Source organism: Bufo bufo, chromosome 3, assembly GCF_905171765.1.
Source record: "Bufo bufo chromosome 3, aBufBuf1.1, whole genome shotgun sequence".
In the NCBI taxonomy this organism is placed as follows: domain Eukaryota; kingdom Metazoa; phylum Chordata; class Amphibia; order Anura; family Bufonidae; genus Bufo; species Bufo bufo.
The window spans coordinates 481,978,057-482,001,412 of record NC_053391.1 but is presented as its reverse complement, the minus strand read 5'-3'; the positions used below and the strand labels follow the sequence as shown (position 1 = coordinate 482,001,412).

General features: G+C 43.2%; 1 protein-coding gene across 1 annotated transcript in view; it reads left to right on the top strand.

Moving 5' to 3' along the window:
• NALCN (sodium leak channel, non-selective) overlaps window positions 1-20,945 on the top strand; it is a 1,068,865-nt gene extending 1,047,920 nt beyond the window's left edge. The window contains exons 40-44 of the mRNA XM_040425261.1: window positions 5,922-6,079; window positions 10,560-10,710; window positions 11,197-11,343; window positions 20,211-20,328; window positions 20,752-20,945. Of these exons, the coding sequence (XP_040281195.1) occupies window positions 5,922-6,079; window positions 10,560-10,710; window positions 11,197-11,343; window positions 20,211-20,328; window positions 20,752-20,945 (768 nt within the window). The remainder of the gene's footprint in view (window positions 1-5,921; window positions 6,080-10,559; window positions 10,711-11,196; window positions 11,344-20,210; window positions 20,329-20,751) is intronic.
• Window positions 20,946-23,356: the final 2,411 nt, after the last annotated feature.

Below are 23,356 nucleotides of genomic sequence, written 5' to 3'. Positions count from 1 at the left end.
TACAAGAGCTGCCCTGAGTGCTGGGAGAATCAACAGCAACTTGTATGTGTAGAACTACAAGTCCCAGCTGTATAATGACACTGCTAAGGGAGTGGATACAAGAGCTGCCCTGAGTGCTGGGAGAATCAACAGCAACTTGTAAGTGTAGAACTACAAGTCCCAGCTGTATAATGACACTGCTAATACACACAGGATCTTCCCCCTACCTTATTGTGCAATGCTCTCTCTAGTCTGTCAGCTCCTGGTCCCAGAATATTCACTGCTGCAGCTACCCAGTCTGTGCAGATGAAGGGGTTAAGAATCTTAGGCGAGAGAGCAGACGGCAGTGAAGGGGGGGCGTGGCTAGCACAGTGACGTCTCATTTACAGGCTTGTAAACAAACTTTATCAGAGCAGGGAGAGAAGCTGACATCTGAGAAACCAGCCACTGGAGATAAAGTGAGTTAATTGGAAAGCTGTTACATTTGCCTAGTTAGGCTGAGTTCACACAAACGTGTCTGGATAAGGTCCGGATGCGTTGCGGCAAACCATGTTATAAGGGAAAATAATACAGTGAATAGACTGTCATCTTAGCAACCATGCGTGAAAATCGCACCGCATCCGCACTTGATTGCAGATGCTTGCGATTTTCACTCAGCCCCATTCACTTCTATGGGGCCTGCGTTGCACAATATAGAGCATGCTGCAATTTTCACGCAACGAATAAGTGATGCGTGAAAATCACAGCTCATGTGCACAGCCCCATAGAAATTAATAGGTCCAGATTCAGTGCGGGTACAATGCGTTCACCTCCCGCATTGCACCTGCGCAGAAATCTCGCCCGTGTGATCTCAGCCTTAGGAACATAGAAAGAACAAAAAAATTACTCGGACAACCCCTTTAATGAGTCAGTGTTTACTAGGACTACCAACTTGGCTTGAAGGACAGGGATGTCAGTAGAAACAGTATAAAACCCTGATCAGGTGTTTTTAAACATGTCTAAAAAAGAGGACATGGCTATCAGGAGTAGCCATGCACCAGTATTTTAGTGCAAAGTGCTGGAGTGAAGTTAGTAAATCAAGAAGAGGCATGAGGAAGTGAAAAGGTGTCCATAATGTCTAACACAGAATTCTAATAGAATTAAATATAAACAATAGTATAAGTGTCCGTATAAGTGAGTATTAGCCTGGAGATTGGACCCTTTTAAAGTATAGCTTTTATTTAGTTTTATTTAAAAAAGCAAAAACATATAGACACCCTCTGGTAACCGGGTATCCAAAATATATAACAGGACGAGATGTTGCCCAGCTACCACCGTGAAATTGGTGAAAAAAATAATAATAATAAATACGATAGGTGTAAATTCCAGAGGCGTTGATGACAATAGTCGGAGGTTGGGGAATTGGATAGAGGATAGGGCACCTTACTGTGGGTACTGGGGATGATTCTCTCCCTGTACCCGCCCTAAGATAATCCTCTGCCCAGGGATGAACCCTGATGGTGGGATCACCCTGTCCCCGTGCCTATCCTGTCTTGCCCTGTACAGCCCTGTACATTTGGAATTTATTACACAGTTCTTGATGTCAAATTTTTACCCCGACGCGTTTCCCCACTATGGTTCCTCAGGGGGTCGGTTACTAGATGATAATTGTTGAGAGTAACAACATGGATCAAAAAAACAGGATAATAAAATAGATAATGTTTGGTATAGTTACTATGTCCTGGTAGATCCCATGGGGCAGGCCATTTAGGGGAGGAGAGAAGAAGACTCACACAGATTCTCCTGATGAGAAGAGATGCAACCTGAGAAAAAATATAGTAAATAAAACCATTATTGGTATTTTACTTACAGAGGTACCTAGCTCTTTGTATCCCAGGGTGAGGAGAACTTACAGGTGAGGTGCCCCCTGGTGTCTGGACTGCCGCCTGCTGAGCTTGATGGGGCAGTGAGGCATCCCTGTGTTCATTTAATTTAAATAAGCGTGCGGGCGCGCCTTTCCACCACCGGGAGCAGAATATCCGGTGTGTGGAACGCACGCTGTCCGCAACTTCCGGTTTCCTGGAACGCAGGCATCGCTTCCGGTCTGCTGAACCGCAGACGTCATAGAGCGTCTCAATAAATTAACTTCTATGAGGGTAACTTGGTGCCGAACCTTCATGCACCTTACCCACATCTGTATCATCCAGAGAGAAGCCTGAACGTTTGAGCATCGCGAAACCGGAAATGACGTCTGCGGTTCAGCAGACCGGAAGCGATGCCTGCGTTCCAGGAAACCGGAAGTTGCGGACAGCGTGCGTTCCACACACCGGATATTCTGCTCCCGGTGGTGGAAAGGCGCGCCCGCACGCTTATTTAAATTAAATGAACACAGGGATGCCTCACTGCCCCATCAAGCTCGGCAGGCGGCAGTCCAGACACCAGGGGGCACCTCACCTGTAAGTTCTCCTCACCCTGGGATACAAAGAGCTACAGTAGGTACCTCTGTAAGTAAAATACCAATAATGGTTTTATTTACTATATTTTTTCTCAGGTTGCATCTCTTCTCATCAGGAGAATCTGTGTGAGTCTTCTTCTCTCCTCCCCTAAATGGCCTGCCCCATGGTATCTACCAGGACATAGTAACTATACCAAACATTATCTATTTTATTATCCTGTTTTTTTGATCCATGTTGTTACTCTCAACAATTATCATCCAGTAACCGACCCCCTGAGGAACCATAGTGGGGAAACGCGTCGGGGTAAAAATTTGACATCAAGAACTGTGTAATAAATTCCAAATGTACAGGGCTGTACAGGGCAAGACAGGATAGGCACGGGGACAGGGTGATCCCACCATCAGGGTTCATCCCTGGGCAGAGGATTATCTTAGGGCGGGTACAGGGAGAGAATCATCCCCAGTACCCACAGTAAGGTGCCCTATCCTCTATCCAATTCCCCAACCTCCGACTATTGTCATCAACGCCCCTGGAATTTACACCTATCGTATTTATTATTATTATTTTTTTCACCAATTTCACGGTGGTAGCTGGGCAACATCTCGTCCTGTTATATATTTTGGATACCCGGTTACCAGAGGGTGTCTATATGTTTTTGCTTTTTTAAATAAAACTAAATAAAAGCTATACTTTAAAAGGGTCCAATCTCCAGGCTAATACTCACTTATACGGACACTTATACTATTGTTTATATTTAATTCTATTAGAATTCTGTGTAATACTTTGTATGATATGGCCAGTTTCTTAAATGCAACTGTGTTCACGGAAGCATTAATCAAAGAGGCAGAGGATATTTTTTCAGAGAAGGAGATTCCAGGCCTCTCTTCCTCCGTTACCTGCAAATTAGCCTTTAATGACCTTTACACGGCATTTAAAGACAACATTAAGTCATGGTGGGAGATTCGGTCCCTTGAGAGCTATCTGCTACACAAGATAGTTCCCAGGGGCCTACGCATAACGATTACTCCAGCTGAACGCATATCTTCCCCCAGTTTAAAAGTACGCTGGGAAGAAGAAATAACCAAGAGCTCACTCAATCTTATGAAAATTCTTTTAGAGGAAGAAAAAGGCCTTTTTGATAGGACCTCTGAAAAACTTAATAATCTTAAGGAATCAGTTCTTAGGTTCGAAACAGACCCTGACTTTAAAAGAAGAGAATCCTCACTCCAAACCTCTGTGGAACGGTTCCAAAATCTTATAAAGGAACGCAAACACAGACAGTTTGTGAAAGATTTGAGTGATTTTCGGGAGAATAGGGCCTATCAAGTGGTAAAGAGGGGAAACTATCCGTCTGCATCTGAGGTCTCCTCCTCGGATATCGAATTCTCCGAAAACGAGTCCACAGGGAAAGGGGATAAGGGCGGTAATAAAAAGGGCCCTGCATCCCAAAATAAAAAACAAAGGAACAAATGGAGGAGATGGGGAAGGGAAACAAACAACCCACGAGGCGGTGGTTATCAGGAAACTACTATGTCCTCAGTACCATCATCCTCGTATGGGGCATCTGGTTTGACGACTGCACCTACACATCTCCCCCCCCCGGTCGCCTCCACACCATCCACACCGCTTCCTTTTTTAGGACAGGGACAACCGCCCTACCAACTGCGGGACAGATTCAAGTAAATACTATGAGCCAAAATAGTGAAGACCTACAAATTATCAACTTATCCATGCGGAACTTAAATACCCCAGAGATCTCGGTATTGAAAAAAGGACTCTCATTTGTCCCCACGACCGAATTTAGGATCTTCACTTGGATCAAAGATCTTGATCTGTTCTGTAGGAAACTCAGATGGAGGAAATATTTTGATATCACAGACCAACAATCATATGATAGATTAGGGATACAGGACTGCGACCAGGCAGATCTTGCAATCCTGATGGACCTATGGGAGGAGGGTTCTAGACAACCAGGAGAAGGCCCCTTCACAAAACTTCGCCCAAAAAGTAGGAAAACGCCCCCACCACTTAATTACGATCACATTGATATTTTTCAACGACTGGTAACCACGGAATTGGAAAAAATAAAAATGTCTCCCTCACATCGTAGAAACCTGCCTAGAGGAGAATTTGAGGCCTTGAGGACACTGGAAAAAGATAACTCCATTGTCATCAAGCCCTCGGACAAAGGGGGAAACTTGGTAATCATGAACCACGATATGTATAAAAAAATGTGCATGGATCTCCTGAGGGATAAAAGTGGATATCGAATTTTGCCTGGTGACCCCACAGACGTCTATCTAACAGAACTCCAACAAATCCTAGGCCATGTAAAAGGGTCCAATCTCCAGGCTAATATCCATAATGTCTAACTAGACATATAGGGGGTCATTTATGAAGATTGGCGTTTTAGACGCCGGTCTTAATAAAGCCCTTGCTCTGGCATTGGATCACCGAAGTTATGTAAAGGCGCTGGCCTCTACATAACTTTAGTACATCTAGCGCCACTTCTTAATGTAAGCCAGCTTCCTTGCTATCTTACATTTAGACCCTTTTTGCTCTGCATTCTGTGCCTGAAATACGTCTAATATAGTTGTATTTCAGGTTAATAAATGCCCCCCCATAGCATTGCAGGAAACCAGCTATTTCCACAAGTGCGTGATAATACACCTTGGACACCTTTTGCGGTTAGCCCTGTTGCTATGCAAATCCTCAAAACCATGCAGGCTCTACGTAGCAAGCTCAGCGCTTGCATTGATTATTCATAATGGAGTCTGACGGACTCCTTACTGATTAATTACAAAGAGAAGCTTGTGTTGAATCTAGTGCAGATTGATGGCAATGATCTTGAATAAATCACAAATTAAATACACATGAATGGAGGTTATCTGTTCCCTATGGGTTTGTTAGAAAATTGTACCATTAGGGCTCATGCACACAACCGTATGGTCATGTGAGAACAGTACAAAAGACTCATGGTCAGATAGGAACTCACTGCATCATAAATCACTATGATGCAGTGAGTTGGGGTCTGAGTAGCTGCCATTGGTTTCGGAGATGTGGCCGACACTGGCAGTGTTTTCTGGGGGCACACGTTGTGTGCATGTGACTTTAGTTAGAGAACTATCTTATGTCATGAGTATTCACAGTCTGCAAGGAAACTAACCCCTTCAAGACAAGCCAGTTTTCAGCTTCCTGACTAGGCCTATATTTTGCAAATCTGACATGTGTCACTTTATATGCTAATAAGGTTTTAATGTGCATTATCTATGTTAGCTGTGGAACTAGCATTCCACTGGAGAACTGTGGACGGTTTTTGGCTGGGCAGATCTTGGATAAACCGCAAAAACTGTGACAAGATTAGATTGTGTGAATATACAAATTTCTATAAAGTTTATGTATGTATGTGTATGAGATTTTTCCAAGACTGGTTCTCATATAAAGGAAATAAATAACAGTTGAAACTTCAGTTCTTGCTTAATGTAATGCTTTGAATCTTATCACCAGGGGGTTATTCCAACTTTTCGTGTGAAGTTCCTCCTGAGGTTGCTTCGTGGCCGTCTAGAAGTAGATTTAGACAAAGACAAGCTTTTATTTAAGCACATGTGCTATGAAATGGAGCGCTTGCATAGTGGTGGTGATGTTACCTTTCATGATGTGCTCAGGTACAGTATTTTTTATCATACATTTTTAGAAGATAATTGTAATTTTATACAACCCAGGAACTGACAAACCTGCATGTGAACACATATGCCAAATGAAGCAGAAAAATAATGAAAGTTTAAGGGTGTAAGCATTTATATTTATTGTCTCATGAAAATATAAAGCGATTGTACTAAGACATGTGCAAAATTGATCATTTAGATGGGAAGGCCATATGGATTTGCTTTCAGGAGGTGTAGCATGTCACAATTGTGACTTTCCCTTTGTTTTCCTTTTTCAGTCATGTTAATTAAAACCTGTTGTAATGACCATTCTCTACAGTGTAATTCAGACTTACTATGACCAGATTGTGATCCTTAAAGGGGTATTGCATCTATACCACGGTATCCTCTATACATTCCATCTATACTAAGGTATCCTCTATACATAGGATAGAGGATAATTATCATATCCTACCACTGGAACCCCAACCAATCACAAGAATGGGACCCCCCTGAATTGGACAAAGTGGCTAGTTGGAAAAGTGCGTCGACACTCCATTCATTTCTATGGGAACGCTGGAAAAAGACAAGTGCTGTACTCTGCTATCCCTGGCGCTCCCATAAAAATTAACGGAGCAATGGTGAGCTTTTCCCCTTGCCACTACGTCAATTTCTGGGTGGGGGCCCATGGGGTACAGAGTCCTCGTGATTGGTGGTGGTCCTAGCGGTAGGACTACCACCAATCTGATAGTTTTCTCCTATCCTATACAGGGAGTGCAGAATTATTAGGCAAGTTGTATTTTTGAGGATTAATTTTATTATTGAACAACAACCATGTTCTCAATGAACCCAAAAAACTCATTAATATCAAAGCTGAATATTTTTGGAAGTAGTTTTTAGTTTGTTTTTAGTTTTAGCTATTTTAGGGGGATATCTGTGTGTGCAGGTGACTATTACTGTGTATAATTATTAGGCAACGTAACAAAAAACAAATATATACCCATTTCAATTATTTATTTTTACCAGTGAAACTAATATAACATCTCAACATTCACAAATATACATTTCTGACATTCAAAAACAAATCAGTGACCAATATAGCCACCTTTCTTTGCAAGGACACTCAAAAGCCTGCCATCCATGGATTCTGTCAGTGTTTTGATCTGTTCACCATCAACATTGCGTGCAGCAGCAACCACAGCCTCCCAGACACTGTTCAGAGAGGTGTACTGTTTTCCCTCCTTGTAAATCTCACATTTGATGATGGACCACAGGTTCTCAATGGGGTTCAGATCAGGTGAACAAGGAGGCCATGTCATTAGATTTTCTTCTTTTATACCCTTTCTTGCCAGCCACGCTGTGGAGTACTTTGACGCGTGTGATGGAGCATTGTCCTGCATGAAAATCATGTTTTTCTTGAAGGATGCAGACTTCTTCCTGTACCACTGCTTGAAGAAGGTGTCTTCCAGAAACTGGCAGTAGGACTGGGAGTTGAGCTTGACTCCATCCTCAACCCGAAAAGGCCCCACAAGCTCATCTTTGATGATACCAGCCCAAACCAGTACTCCACCTCCACCTTGCTGGCGTCTGAGTCAGACTGGAGCTCTCTGCCCTTTACCAATCCAGCCACGGGCCCATCCATCTGGCCCATCAAGACTTACTCTCATTTCATCAGTCCATAAAACCTTAGAAAAATCAGTCTTGAGATATTTCTTGGCCCAGTCTTGACGTTTCAGCTTGTGTGTCTTGTTCAGTGGTGGTCGTCTTTCAGCCTTTCTTACCTTGGCCATGTCTCTGAGTATTGCACACCTTGTGCTTTTGGGCACTCCAGTGATGTTGCAGCTCTGAAATATGGCCAAACTGGTGGCAAGTGGCATCTTGGCAGCTGCACGCTTGACTTTTCTCAGTTCATGGGCAGTTATTTTGCTCCTTGGTTTTTCCACACGCTTCTTGCGACCCTGTTGACTATTTTGAATGAAAAGCTTGATTGTTCGATGATCACGCTTCAGAAGCTCTGCAATTTTAAGAGTGCTGCATCCCTCAGCAAGATATCTCACTATTTTTGACTTTTCTGAGCCTGTCAAGTCCTTCTTTTGACCCATTTTGCAAAAGGAAAGGAAGTTGCCTAATAATTATGCACACCTAATATAGGGTGTTTATGTCATTAGACCACACCCCTTCTCATTACAGAGATGCACATCACCTAATATGCTTAATTGGTAGTAGGCTTTCGAGCCTATACAGCTTGGAGTAAGACAACATGCATAAAGAGGATGATGTGGTCAAAATACTTATTTGCCTAATAATTCTGCACTCCCTGTAGACATAAGTATTCAGCCCCTTTGCTGTGACACTTGAAATTTAGCACTGGGGGTCTCCCATTTCTCTTGATCATTTTTGAGATGTTTGTACACCTTGATTGGAGTCCACATGTGATAAATTCAGTTGATTGGACATGATTTGTAAAGACACAACCTTGTCTATATAAGGTATCACAGCTGACAATATACACTCACCTAAAGAATTATTAGGAACACCTGTTCTATTTCTCATTAATGCAATTATCTAGTCAACCAATCACATGGCAGTTGCTTCAATGCATTTAGGGGTGTGGTCCTGGTCAAGACAATCTCCTGAACTCCAAACTGAATGTCAGAATGGGAAAGAAAGGTGATTTAAGCAATTTTGAGCGAGGCATGGTTGTTTGTGAAATACTCAGACCGGCCCGTCTGGCACCATCTGCTCAGTTACTGGGATTTTCACGCACAACCATTTCTAGGGTTTACAAAGAATGGTGTGAAAAGGGAAAAACATCCAGTATGCGGCAGTCCTGTGGGCAAAAATGCCTTGTGGATGGTAGAGGTCAGAGGAGAATGGGCCGACTGATTCAGGCTGATAGAAGAGCAACGTTGACTGAAATAACCGTTACAACCGAGGTATGCAGCAAAGCATTTGTGAAGCCATAACACGCACAACCTTGAGGCGGATGGGCTACAACAGCAGAAGACCCCACCGGGTACCACTCATCTCCACTACAAATAGGAAAAAGAGGCTACAATTTGCACGAGCTCACCAAAATTGGACTGTTGAAGACTGGAAAAATGTTGCCTGGTCTGATGAGTCTCGATTTCTGTTGAGACATTCAAATGGTAGAGTCCGAATTTGGCGTAAACAGAATGAGAACATATATCCATCCTCTGATGGCTACTTCCAGCAGGATAATGCACCATGTCACAAAGCTCGAATCATTTCAAATAGGTTTCTTGAACATGACAATGAGTTCACTGTACTAAAATGGCCCCCACAGTCACCAGATCTCAACCCAATAGAGCATCTTTGGGTTGTGGTGGAACGGGAGCTTCGTGCCCTGGATGTGCATCCCTCAAATCTCCATCAACTGCAAGATGCTAGCCTATCAATATGGGCCAACATTTCTAAAGAAAGCTATCAGCACCTTGTTGAATCAATGCCACGTAGAATTAAGGCAGTTCTGAAGGCAAAAGGGGGTCCAACACCATATTAGTATGGTGTTCCTAATAATTCTTTAGGTGAGTGTATATCAGCAAAAAGCAAGAGTTGACGAGGATCTGGAGAAGGATAGAAAAAATCTTCTGCACTGAAAGTTCCCAAGAGTATGGTGGCCTCCATAATTCCGAAATGTAAGAAGTAATTAGGGGAGAAGAGAGGTGATCGAGAGCCCAATGGTCACTTTGGCTGAACTCCAAAGACCCTGTGTCGGGATGGTAGAAGGTCAAACATAAAGGAGCATCTCCTTACTCAACAACATATGAAAGCCCACTTGAAGTTTGCAAGAAAGCACCTAAAGGACTCTAAGCACACTGTGAGAAACAAGGTTCTCTGCTCTGATGAAACAAAGATTGATTTTTTTTTTGGCTTCAATTCTAAGTGTAATGTCTGGAGGAAACCAGGCACTGCTCATCACCTGCCCAATATCATCCCTACAGTGAAGCATAGTGGTGGCAGCACCATACTGTAATGTTTTTCAGCAGCTGGGAGAGGGAAGACTGGTCAGGGTTGAGGGAAAGCTGAATGGAGCAAAGTACAGATAAAGTATTAATAAAAACCTGATCTAGAGTGCTCTGGACCCTCTCTGGGTCAAAGGTTCACCTTCCAACAAAACAAGTCAAGCACACAGCCAAGACAACACAGGAGTGTCTTAGGGACAACTCTGTGAAGGGTCTGAATACTTATGTCAATTCAATATTCAAATTTTCCCTTTTTAATAAATTAGCAAAGCTTTCAAACATTCTGTTTTCACTTTCTCATTATGGGGTACTGAGTGCAGATTGATGAGGGAAAACTGAAACTTTTTTGTATTTTAACACAAGGATGCAACAGAACAAAATGTGAAAAAAGTGAAAGGCTTTGAAGACTCTCCAAATGCATTGCATGTGTGTGTTTGTTTAAACCAATGCATAGAATGTCGCTTAAAAATGTTTTGCCCAGATAAATAAGCTTTCGCTTGACATTTTTCATGCAGCATGCTGTCATACAGATCGGTGGACATCAGAAAGAGCCTTCAGCTGGAAGAACTGCTAGCGCGGGAACAGCTGGAGTACACAATAGAGGAAGAAGTGGCTAAACAAACTATACGCATGTGGCTGAAGAAGTGTCTCAAACGTATTCGGGCAGTGAGTAAAACAAAATCCATATGTTGTAAATTTTCACAATACTCTATTGGAAGATGTATATGCTATATTTATCTATATATTTGGTTGTAATATAAATTGCAGTCTGTCAAGAGTCTTGCTAGCATGTTGCAATATAGTATAGAATCTGATCTGTAATAAATTGTCCTTGACAAAATTTGCAGTAAGTTAAGGGTGATCATACTGTATCTGTATTGGCTCTAATATCAGAACCCACCATAGAGCCCCTATAATATTGCCAGCTACAGTACCCCATAACATGGTAATCTTCATAACAGCAGCAGATGGCATCCATACCCTATAATATTAGATAGACCTAGAGCTCCAGTAAAATAGATTGTCAGAGAACCCCCATAACACTGCCAGATGCTTTGCCCCCAATAATATTGCCAGTCACATGAATCTTAACGTGTTTTCAGAATCATTTGGTTATTTGCAGACCTCAGTGTTCACTTTCAATTCTTTTAGAAACAACAGCAATCCTGCAGCATTATCCACAGTCTACGAGAGAGCCAGCAACAAGAAAGGGAGCGGTATGGGAACCCTCCTAGTATTGAAACAACACAGCCAAGCGACGACATGAGCCTCAATAACCAAGATAATGCCCAGCCAGAGGTACATTATTAGGCTACTTTCACACTCGCGTTTTGTGTGGATCCGTCATGGATGGATCCGTTCAGATAATACAACCGTCTGCATCTGTTCAGAATGAATCCGTTTGTATTATCTTTAACATAATCATGACGGATCCGTCTTGAACACCATTGAAAGTCAATGGAGGACGGATCCGTTTTCTATCGTGCCAGATTGTGTCCATTTCATCAGACGGACACCAAAACGCTGCAAGCGGAATGGAGACTGAACTGATGCAAACTGATGCATACTGAGCGGATCCATTTCCATTCAGAATGCATTCGAATGTAAACTGATCCGTTTTGGACCGCTTGTGAGAGCCCTGAACGGATCTCACAAACGGAAAGCCAAAACGCGAGTATGAAAGTAGACTTAAAAAGTCATCTGATGAGTGGTTTTAATGGAATACTAAACTTAGAAATGCATGTGAGACTGCTTTGTCGTACATTGCGCCAAATTTATCAACCACATGTTTGTTAAATCTGGTGAACCTTTAAAGAGGACCTGTCACCAAAACGCAATGCAATCTGACAGCACCATGTTGTAGAGCAGGATAAACTGAGCAGATTGGTATATATTTGTGTGGGAAGAGATTCAGTAAAACTTGTAATTTATACATTTATATCTCTGCTTTTTCTACCTTCTGTGAACAGCATCGGTACAGGGAGGAGGTGTTATCAGTGATTGATAGCATTGTGTGTATAAGTGCACTGGCATAACTATAGGGGTCGCGGCGGTTGCAACCGGGCCCCTGAGCCAGGGGGGCCCAGTGGTACTGTACTATTCCCTTTATAAGATGAAGTGCATCTGCAGGAGGAGGGGGAGAGAAGCGCTGTGAGCGCTGTACAGTACTTACCCCTCCTCCTGCTTGCTCTTCTCAGGGACAGCGCTGCTGTGTCCTGGCTGCCTGCAGCTTCAGGAGGTCAGGTGACTGCAGCGCGGGCCCTGAGAAGAGAAGACAGGAGAAGGAGAGTGGCGGCAGGAGAGGTAAGTTACTTTATTATTTTACAGTCTGATCTGAGGTCTGATATGGAAGTCTAATGGGGGGTCTGGAGAGGTCTATTGGGGGTCTGGAGTGGTCTATGGGGGGTCTGGAGGTCTGACTAGGGGGTCTGGAGGTCTGACTGGGGGTCTGAAGTGGTCTAATGGGGGCTCTGGAGGTCTGACTGAGGAGTCTGGAGGTCTGACTGGGGAGTCTGGAGGTCTGACTGGGGAGTCTGGATAGGTCTGACTGGGGAGTCTGGAGAGGTCTGACTGGGGAGACTGGGGAGTCTGGAGAGGTCTGACTGGGGGATCTGGAGAGGTCTGACTGGGGGTCTGGAGGTCTAATGAGGGTCTGATTGGGGGTCTGGAGGTCTAATTAGGGTCTGATTGGGGGTTAAGAGGTCTAATGGGGTCTGATTGGGGGTCTAGGGGTCTGCAGGTCTGATTGAGGGTCTGGAGGTCTAATGGGGGTCAGATATGGGGGTCTGGAGGTCTAATGGGGGTCACATATGGGAGTCTGGAGGTCTAATGGGGGTCTAGAGGTCTGATATGGGGGTATGGAGGTCTAATGGGGGTCTGGAGGTCTAATGGGGGTCAGATATGGGAGTCTGGAGGTCTAATGGGGGTCTAGAGGTCTGATATGGGGGTCTGGAGGTCTAATGGGGTTCAGATATGGGGGTCTGGAGGTCTAATGGGGGTCAGATATGGGAGTCTGGAGGTCTAATGGGGGTCTAGAGGTCTGATATGGGGGTCTGGAGGCCTGATATGGGGGTCTGGAGGTCTAATGGGGGTCTGAATGTCTGATAGGGGTCTTATATGGGGATCTGAAGGTCTAATGGGGGTCTTATCTGAGGTCTAATATTGGGTCGGGGACTTACATGGAGGTCTAATGGAGGTCTGATCTGAGGTCTAAAACTGGGGTCTTATATGGGCGTCTAACTGATGCACTATCTGTGTGGTACCAGTATTTTCAGGGGGACTGTTTCTGCTGAAAAGTATTGGGGAGCACAGTGGGCACAGTACTGAGGGTGGCATGATGGGGTGTTGAGAAGGTGAGGAGGAGGATGGAAAAGTAGGAAAGTAAGACGTCTGTTTGTTAAACTCTGCCGAGACGAGGCACGGTTGAAGTGAAGTCACCATGGCGGTCTGGTCTGACAGGAGAAGAGGAAAGAGAATATCTACATCAGAGAAGAGAAGTCACTGGATGTAAGAGGTACATATGTGGCACTGTATTACCCTGTATGTTCTGTAGCACTGTATGTATTGTTTTCCCAGTATGTATTTAAGGGGTTTCCGCTTTTTTTTATTTTTTTGTATGAGCGCTGCCTTCTCTGCTCTGTTTACCTGCTCATCACTGCAAATGCTACGGCGAGCAGGTGAACTGAACAGAGAAAGCAGCTCTCATATGAGCGCTGCCCTCTCTTCAAATAGCTGATCGTCGGGGGTGGCAGAAGACCCCAGACGATCTGATATTGACGACCATCAGTAGTAAAAAAGAGGACAACCCCTTTAACAGTAGGACTGGAGGGAGGGGGCATTTCAATATTTGCCTTGGGCAGCAGAAAAGCTAGGTGCACCAGCACTGAGTGAAGGGGGGGGGCAACCTGAACTCTTGCACCAGGGCCCATGAGCCTTTAGCTACGCCCCTGTATAAGTGTATATAAAAGATAGCTGTCAGTCACTAATAACTTCTCCTCCCTGTACCGATAGCACTTTACAGGGCTGCATGTGTAAATATATATCAATCTGCTCAGCCTCTCCTGCTCCTGGTGCTTTTAGATTGCTTTTAGATTGCATTGCATTTTTTGGTGACAGGTCCTCTTTAAGCCTAACTCTTTTGTCTAGAAATGTTACTCCAGTTTTCTTTACCCCTTCCTGGAGTGATTTTGGGACTTCTTTTGCAAATTTAATCTGGAGTGAAACTCACTAACCTAGCTAACCACAGACACTTTTGAACCTGCTTTTCAAAACTGGAATGAGTGATATAAAATGGAGAAAGTCACAAAAAGATTTTGCAACTGTCCTCACAAACTTGTGCTTATTGAAAAAATTCCTCTAAAATGTAACTTTTAATCTTATCCAATAAAAACAAAAAGGATAATTTATCCCCACACAAGATATTCTACATACAGGTAATAAATGTGCCCACGAAAGTGTGGCTGAATAGATAATAACAAGTATTTTGGGCAATATCCTAGGCAGATATACATAAAAAAAACTATGTAGGCTGGTTGGTGGGTTTATTCATGGTTACCATACAGTTTCGAAAACCGTCAAACAGGATAGTTTTCACCAATATAGGTTGGTTGGTAGATGAAATCACGGTTACCATGCAGTTCCAAAAACCACCAAACAGGGTTATTTCGTCGCCAGCAGTGTTGTTGGGAGATGACCTGTCCCTAGGTGTCCCTTTAAGACTATCCCTGCCTAAAAGCGGAGCACCCGGGCGACCCCACTTATAGGTAGCTAAACCCTGGTCAAAGCCCTAGGAAAGCCTACAAAGCAGCACTGTTTCCCGGTGCGTTTCCCCACAGAAGATGTCATGGTTCATCAGGGGACATAACAAAATAGCAGATGAAATAAAGATACTGGCAGCCAAGATGGCAGGGCGCCCATATCATCTTGGCTGCCTGTATCTTCATTTTTTATGTATATCTGCCCAGGATATTGCCCAAAATACTTGTTATTATCTATTCAACCACACTTTCGTGGTCACATTTATTATCTGTTGTGGTGATGTGTACAGTAAAAGTACTGGAAGGGGTGTATATCTCACCCAGGGTTCCTCAGCTGGGTGAGATAAGTAAAACCCAAGTAGATGGCGCTGTCTTCAGCAAACATAGTTGCTGAAGCTATTTTGTTTGTTAAGTACAAGGGCTGGATTTTATTTGGACTGGGAAGGTAGGTTTGGTAGTGGGACCTTCCCAGTCCACCCCCATTCCAGGGCATGTCTTTCCCCTAACCTGAGGTCATCGCAGGTGAGGCCTGCTGTAATCAAGGAGGCCTAAAACTAACCCTCTGTGTGTCAGACAGGAGAGAGTAAACTTGGAAACAGAGGCCTACAGAAGCTCTGTGTGGTCTCAGCCAGGAGGGCTGAGGAGCCATGAGACTTTGTAAAGACTGAACTTTGGGGGCGACCCAGCGACACCTACAGAAAGAGGGTCGCACGTTCAAAGTCAGGAGGACTTCTGGACCATCTCCCCCCAAGGGTGTTGGTGTGGTCACAGCCTGGAGGCTGCTAGACCATAGATGGCTGAGGAAGCCTGATCTCTTCCCGGTCTAGACTTGTGTCTGATGAGCAGACCTGCTAAGGCTTGGAGCCTTAGACCCTGTCTATAAGCTGTGCTTAGAGGTGAGTCACGGAAAACTACTGTGCATTAGTTAGAGCCCAGACGGGCAGGTGTTTGTTTTGCCGTTTTGTGTGTGGTGGTACCAAAATAAATGACCATTTTGGACATTAACCCTTAGGCTACCAGCGCCGTACATCTAGAGCGCTGGTGCAATGTGTAAACATGACGCCCGCTCGCACGTGCAGCGGGCGTCATGGCCAGCAGATCTCTGCTGTTTCATACAGCAGAGACCTGCGGCTAATTACGGTGACCGGCAATAATGCCGATCGCGGTAATTAAATGCTTTAGATGCCATGACCAAGTGAGATCACAGCACCTAAATGCGCAAAAACCCAGAAGCTCGCACTTCCGTGCTTCCTACCTATGTCCCGTGTGTCGAATCGGGGCATAGGTAGTTGCACTAAATACTGGTAGCCTTACTGAGTAAGCTAACAGTATTCAAACTGCAATTCTTATTTTGGCCACCAGATGGCAGGCCAGGATAAGAAATGAGCAAAAGTAAGCAAAATAAGCTAATAATAAATTTCTAATAAACCAAAATAAAATAAAAATAAAAAATGTAATAAGCTCTTATATGACGCACATAATGATCACAAAAAATAAAAATGTTAAAAAATATATAAAAAAATATAAAATATAAAGTTTTTAAATCAACCCCCTTTCCGTTAAAATAGAAAAAAAATAGAAAAAAAATCCAATACGGCGAATGACGTAACGGAAAAAAGGGTCAAAATGGCCGATTTGCCATTTTTTCATTGCTTCTCTTACCCCCAAAAAATCTAATAAAATGTGATCAAAAAGGCACACATACTTCAAAATGGTATCAGAGACCCAGAGAATGAAGGGCATGGGTTAGTTTTGCCGTAAACAAAACGCTGTCGGAACAAAACCCGTAAAACGGTGGAGAGATTGCGTTTTTTTTCCAATTCCATCCCATTTGGAATTTTTTTACCGCTTCCCACAACATTTTATGCAATAATTAATGGTGGCATTAGAAAGTACAACTTGTCCCGCAAAAAAATAAGCCCTCATACAGCTATGTGACCGGAAAAATAAAAAAGTTATGGCTCACGGAATATAGGAAAGAAAAATGAAAACGCAAAAAACAAAAAAAAACTCCAGTATCCAAAGGGTTAAATCCTCTGCCTGTCTGTTAAATCCCCCTGAAAGAGAGCGATCCATTACACTGTATATAGGATATCTTGTGTGGGGATTAATTATCCTTTTAGTTTTTATTGGATAAGATTAAAAATAGAGGAATTTTTTCAGTAAGCATTATTTTCACTCCTCTATAAATAACGTTCTTGTGAGCTAATTGTCCTCACAAACTTGCAAAAGCCCTATTTTGCAACTTTCTGAAGACAGAATTCTGGAATGCAAGGCTTGATAAATCCCCCACTTTGTGTTTAGCCTGTTTTTTAGTAAGATGTAAAGAGAAAACACAGAAAACAAATACAGTCAGCATAGACAAGTCTTATATTTGTATGTGTCCTAGTATGATTTCAGCATAGCCAGCCACAGTACCACCATACTGTCAGGTCCATAACTATATGGATACTGAATAATTTAGTGGTATGTTAGATGGCCATGGTATTTTACAGATTAAATTAATGCATGTGAGTGCAAACTGCAGACTATTATCTTTAAAGTCAAGGTATTCATAGTCACACTAAGGCCCCTTTCACACGAGCGAGTTTTCCGCACTGTATCCGGACTGATTCATTTCTATGGGGCTGTGCACATGAGCGTGATTTTCACGCATCACTTGTGCGTTGCATGAAAATCGCAGCATGCTCTATTTTGTGCATTTTTCACGCACGCAGGCTCCATAGAAGTGAATGGGGCTGCGTGAAAATCGCAAGCATCCGCAAGCAAGTGCTAATGCGGTGCGATTTTCACGCATGGTTGCTAGGAGATGATCGGGATGGGGGATCTGATCATTATTATTTTCCCTTATAACATGGTTATAAGGGAAAATAATATCATTCTTAATACAGAATGCTTAGTAAAGAATAGCTGGAGGGGTTAAAAAATAAAAATAAAAATTCACTCACCTTAATCCACTTGTTCGCACAGCCCGGCTTCTCTTCTGTCTTCATCTTTGCTGTGCAGGAGGAAAAGGACCTGTGGTGACTTCACTGTGCTCATCACATGGTCCATCACATGATCCAGAAGAAGAAATTTTTTTATTTATTTTTTTAACCTCTCCAGCCCTTTTTTACTAAGCATTCTGTATTAAGAATGCTATTATTTTCCCTTATAACCATGTTATAAGGGAAAATAATAAAATCTACACAACACCTAACCCAAACCCAAACTTCTGTGAAGAAGTTGGTTTGGGTACCAAACATGCCGATTTTTCTCACGCGCGTGCAAAACGCATTAAAATGTTTTGCACTTGCGCGGAAAAATTTAGCATTTTCCCACAACGCACCCGCATCTTATCCGGCCCAAAACCAAGACGCCCGTGTGAAAGAGGCCTAAGTGTTTGAAACTGCCTCCATTTTCAAATCGATCCTTCTAATATTAAAGTATCAAAAGTAATTTCACAATTTGTAAAGTGTAAGGTGCCTAAGGATCACATGGCACCTTTAAGGGGTTGTCCAGGATTTTTTTAAATTCCCCCCCTGGCCAGACGTACCTGTGAAGAAATCCATAGTTGCAGTATTTGCTCCCTGCCTTAACCAAGCTTTTTTTTATGTGCCAAACCTTTTTCAATAAAGGTGACTTGTTCATCGGTTTTTGTAAATCTTTGTAACAGGTTTTATAATAGGTTTCAGCAACCTGTATTTTACATACCTCTTAAAAAGGTTTGGGTAAAAAATCATTAAAATCATGAGGGACTCAATTTATTTGGTGATATTCTTTTACAGTGTAAGTTTTTCCTTCTTCTTTCTTTTAAGGCTACTTTCACACTAGCGTTCGGAGCGGATCCGTCTGATGTTTCATCAGACGGATCCGCTCCGATAATGCAGACGTTTGCATCCGTTCAGAACGGATCCGTCTGCATTATTACTTAGAAAATTTTCTAAGTCTAAAAGTAGCCTGAGCGGATCCGTTCAGACTTTACATTGAAAGTCAATGGGGAACGGATCCGCTTGAAGATTGAGCCATATGGTGTCATCTTCAAGCGGATCCGTCCCCATTGACTTCCATTATAAGTCTGGACGGATCCGCTCGCCTCCGCACGGCCAGGCGGACACCCGAACGCTGCAAGCAGCGTTCAGGTGTCCGCTCACTGAGCGGAGCGGAGGCTGAGCGCTGGCAGGCGGATGCATTCTCAGTGGATCCGCGTCCACTGAGAATGCATTAGGGCCAGACGGATGCGTTCGGGGCCGCTCGTGAGCCCCTTCAAACGGAGCTCACGAGCGGACACCCGAACGCTAGTGTGAAAGTAGCCTAATTCATACTTTATTTCTCTTACTTGATTCTTTATGTATAAATACGTGTATTTGTTGTTTACTATTGGGTAGCTTTACTGAATAGTCATATATATTATATGAATTGTAGCTAAATATTTTTTTTATTATTGTTATATTGTGACTATATTATGACTCTGTTGGTTATCTATGCACAGCACCAGTGGCGTACATAGAGAAGTAAGGGCCCCATAGCAAGAATCAAACCAGGCCCCCCACACCGGACAGAAGGGTTTCTGCCTAAACCCTTTTCAATGAACCTTGAGCCATTTTCCCACTGCTTTATTTGCTAAAAAAGTTGTTCCTTTAGAGGGTAGAGTCCTGACCAAGTTTTCACCTCCAGTAGAAGAGGAGATAATCCCAACTAAGACTGGGCCCCCTCTTGCACTGGGCCCCATAGCAGTCACAAGGTCTGCCGCTATGGTAGTTACACCCCTGCACAGCACTATAGCAGGGATGCGCAAACTGAGTCCCAGGGCTTGCAACAGCATAATATCCTGTATGTTTTTTTGTTGTGTGGCAAATGGTGCAGGCATCCATGCCATAATTGCATAGTACATAGTCTACATCAGTGATGGTAAACCTTTTAGAGACCAAGTGACCAAACTGCAACCCAAAAGCCACTTATTTTTTGCAAAGTGCCAACACGGCAATTTACCCTGAATACTACAGTCCAATATAGTATATCTTCCATGTACATTATCACAGCTATAATAGCCTTACTACATTCAATGCTCTGCCCGTGCTGTTCATAGTGTGCCCTGCGCTGATGAATGACAGAGAAAGTCTAAGGCATATTGGTACACCATAGACTTTTTCCAGGTCACAGGTGCCCACAGAGAGGGCTCTGAGTGCCGCCCCTGGCACCCGTGCCATAGGTTCGCCACCAATGGTCTACATAGTAAACATTAGGCATCTGTCCACTTTGTCTTTTAAGGAAATGAAAAAAAATAATGCACAAAATATGCGGGTGCAATACATTTATATACAACTTTTATTTTTGTTATAAATCTGAAATCTGAAACATGTTCTTAGAATGTATTGATATATTGATGCAAAAACCTAATGGAACAATATTTTAACATTTTTCTTATAGACAAGCAGTCAGCCCAAACTTCTAAGCCCCACCTTCTCTGATCTCATGAGAGATCATCAAGATTCTATCGAAGGCGTAATGCGCTCAAGAAGAGTTGGCCAGTGGCATTTACCAGCAGGTGGGTAAAAAGAAATGCTTTGGCAATCCATAGACAATTTTAACTCCTGATTACAATAATTAATTAGAACTATCAATCACTTCATAGATATATTTAAATCAGCTTGAGATATCTTCAAATGAATTTCCATACATTTTGGGGGTCATTTATTTTACTGAAATACGCCTATGTTAGGCATATGTCAGGCGCAGATGGTGACTTCTCCCTGCTCACGCCAGGTCTAAAAAAGTGAGTGTGGCCTGCGCGGGGAAGGGGACGGGTCGGCAGGAAGGAAGCTGGCTTACATTTAGACTGGCGCTGGATGCGCCTCTTCATAATTTCGGCGGATCCTCCACCACATCAGTCTTAATAAATGACCCACTTTATGACAATATGACCTGTGATTTATAGTTTAGAAATCCCTTCATGCTTTGTGTTCTACAGCACCAAAACCTATTAGTCACTCTGTATCTTCTGTCAATCTACGTATTGGAGGTCGAAACACTATGATATCTGCGATGGGCAAGATGAATGCCATGTCTGATGCGATCTCTTGTGGCTCAGAAGTCAAGAAATGGTGGACAAGGCAGCTTACTGTGGAGAGTGATGAAAGTGGCGATGACCTACTTGATATGTAAAGACAAAGCATAGTAGAACTCAGACTACTGTGAGACAGCAGAGAAAATGTTTTACATAGCTAATACTGTGCTGAAAATCTTAAATATTCAAGTTCTGAGTTTCATATATTGTCTATAGGGTTGAAAAAACTTTAACATTTGAAGTGTATCAAGCAGTTGCCTTGTGCCTTTCATTTTATATTTTATATAATTTTTTTTTTTTTATGAATAAAGAATGCCACAGGCTTCCCTGGTAATGGTTTCATATGCAGTCTATCCTTATGGTATAGAACATCTGTTTAGTTGATGTTAAAACAATTGTCCTTGTGATATAATTGGATATTTCCAAGCACAAGTCATGAAAAAATACTGGGTTGGACCATTGCCAGTTTCTAGAGTGAAGAACCCTCAGAGCTCTCTCAAAAAGAGATGCAAATGTTCTAAAAATAAAAAATAAAACTTCTTGTGACCGATGAGGCCAGTAATTGCTGCGTCTTGTAGACAGAACATTAACAAAAACTGGGAGTGACTGGCAGCGTGTCTGTGGGGGATTGAAGGGGGTAAGTAGTGTTTTTTTTTTAAGTTATGACATTTGCAGCTTTTCTTTTCCCCAGAAACCTGATATTCTTTTTAAACCTATACTGCTATTATACACAGCACTGTGAAACATATTCTGCTCTGCTGTATTGCTCTGTATGATATGGGCATACCAAGAATAATCAGAAAATATATTTTATACTGTATTTTGGGTGAAATACATCTGTAAGTTATCCATTACTACATAAAGAATTCTAGTTTAATAAAGGAGACCCTTATTTATTATCTAGAGTGGCTGCAAAGACTGCCTCTTGCTCTGGAGGAGCCAGCATGTCTATGTATTACATAGATAGCCTATTAATATAATTGACAGGGCTAGACATCTCAGCTGGCCATGACAATCCTGCACCTGCTTCCACTTTTGGGGCAGCAACTGTTCATGCGCCTCTGCTCCAGTAGCGGACGCAGATACTTTGCACTTGAAACAACGATGCAGGACCAAGATTGTCAGGGCAGACCTAGATGTCTGGGTCTGTCAGTCAAGCGGCAGGAGCATCTTCAGCATCATCTTATTTGCAGTTGAAGAACTCCTGTTGATGAGACTAATCGATTTATACTCAGGAGTTTAAACTGATGACACATTGCCTCTAAGAATCGACATTGCACCAATTTCATACCAGTATTATTTCCATTAATAAAAACAAGGCTGCTGAGTTTGGGATGGAAGAAAAGAGAATTGAAAATATTATCTGAATTCCATAGTTAATCTTACTGCAAGTTTTTGTCGCGGTGGGGAGTTGGGGGGAACCCCCCACCGTACAATGTGGGTTGATGGGATATGCCACTAGGCCTGGATACCGGGTAAGGGAGCAGGTCACCTCCTATGCATCCCTAAATACAATCCCTGACTTCCTGACTGTATGAGCCAACCCTGATGGTGGGAGGGCTCATACCCGGAAACTCGGGCTCTACTAACCCTAGAGATCCCTGGTAATAATGTCAGGGTTAGGAGAAGGCCGGTTTATACACGACACGGATAAACCAGAGTCTCACACAGGCCTAGCAACTAGGAAGGAGCAGACAGCAAGCAAAACACATAGCAGAAGGTAAGATCCCAGAACGACAAGCACTGGAACAACAGCACTTACCTGCCACAACGACTGGGTGGAACAACTACTGCTTGCTGACTTGTGGTTCCCCCTCTGAGGAACCCCTGGGACCCCCTCACCGGAGGTACAGACAAACAAGGGGATGTCTAGCAACCATGCCGGGCAATACACCAAACATACCAGACATAGAACACCAAACTAGACATAACAGCAAATCCACAAAACAAACCCACACCAAACATAACAGGTAAGGTAGGGAACAAGGAGGAGAACATAGGGAGATATCGCTAAAGACCTTGATGTTCCACAAGGAGGCCCTCACGGACAGGTGACACATCCAGAGAGGAGCAAAGCTCCTTCTCCTACAAAGGCAGAAAAAACAACTGACCTAAAACTCACAACTCCAACAAAAGAAGAGCCATGAGGCCACACCCAGCTCCACCTTGCACACACCTTAACCCCGTACACACCAAAATGGGAAGGAACACCAGACTAAAAGGGAAAGGGACCACACATGATAAAACAACATGTTGCCACCGGCAACAAGCATGCACGAAACAAGTGTCAAGGTCCACTACCACCAGACCATGACACAGCCGTGACACTCCCTCCCCTCAAAGCCCTCCCCAAAACATAACGGGGAAAAAAGGTGAAACACCCAACAGAAAGGGTATAAAGAAAAAAAAGTGCAGAATTGGTGTCAGCACGTCCCTCAAAACTGCTGCCAGCACGCCAGGACCACCAACTAGGACCCTGGCAGCTAGCCAACAAACAGTCAGGAGAGAC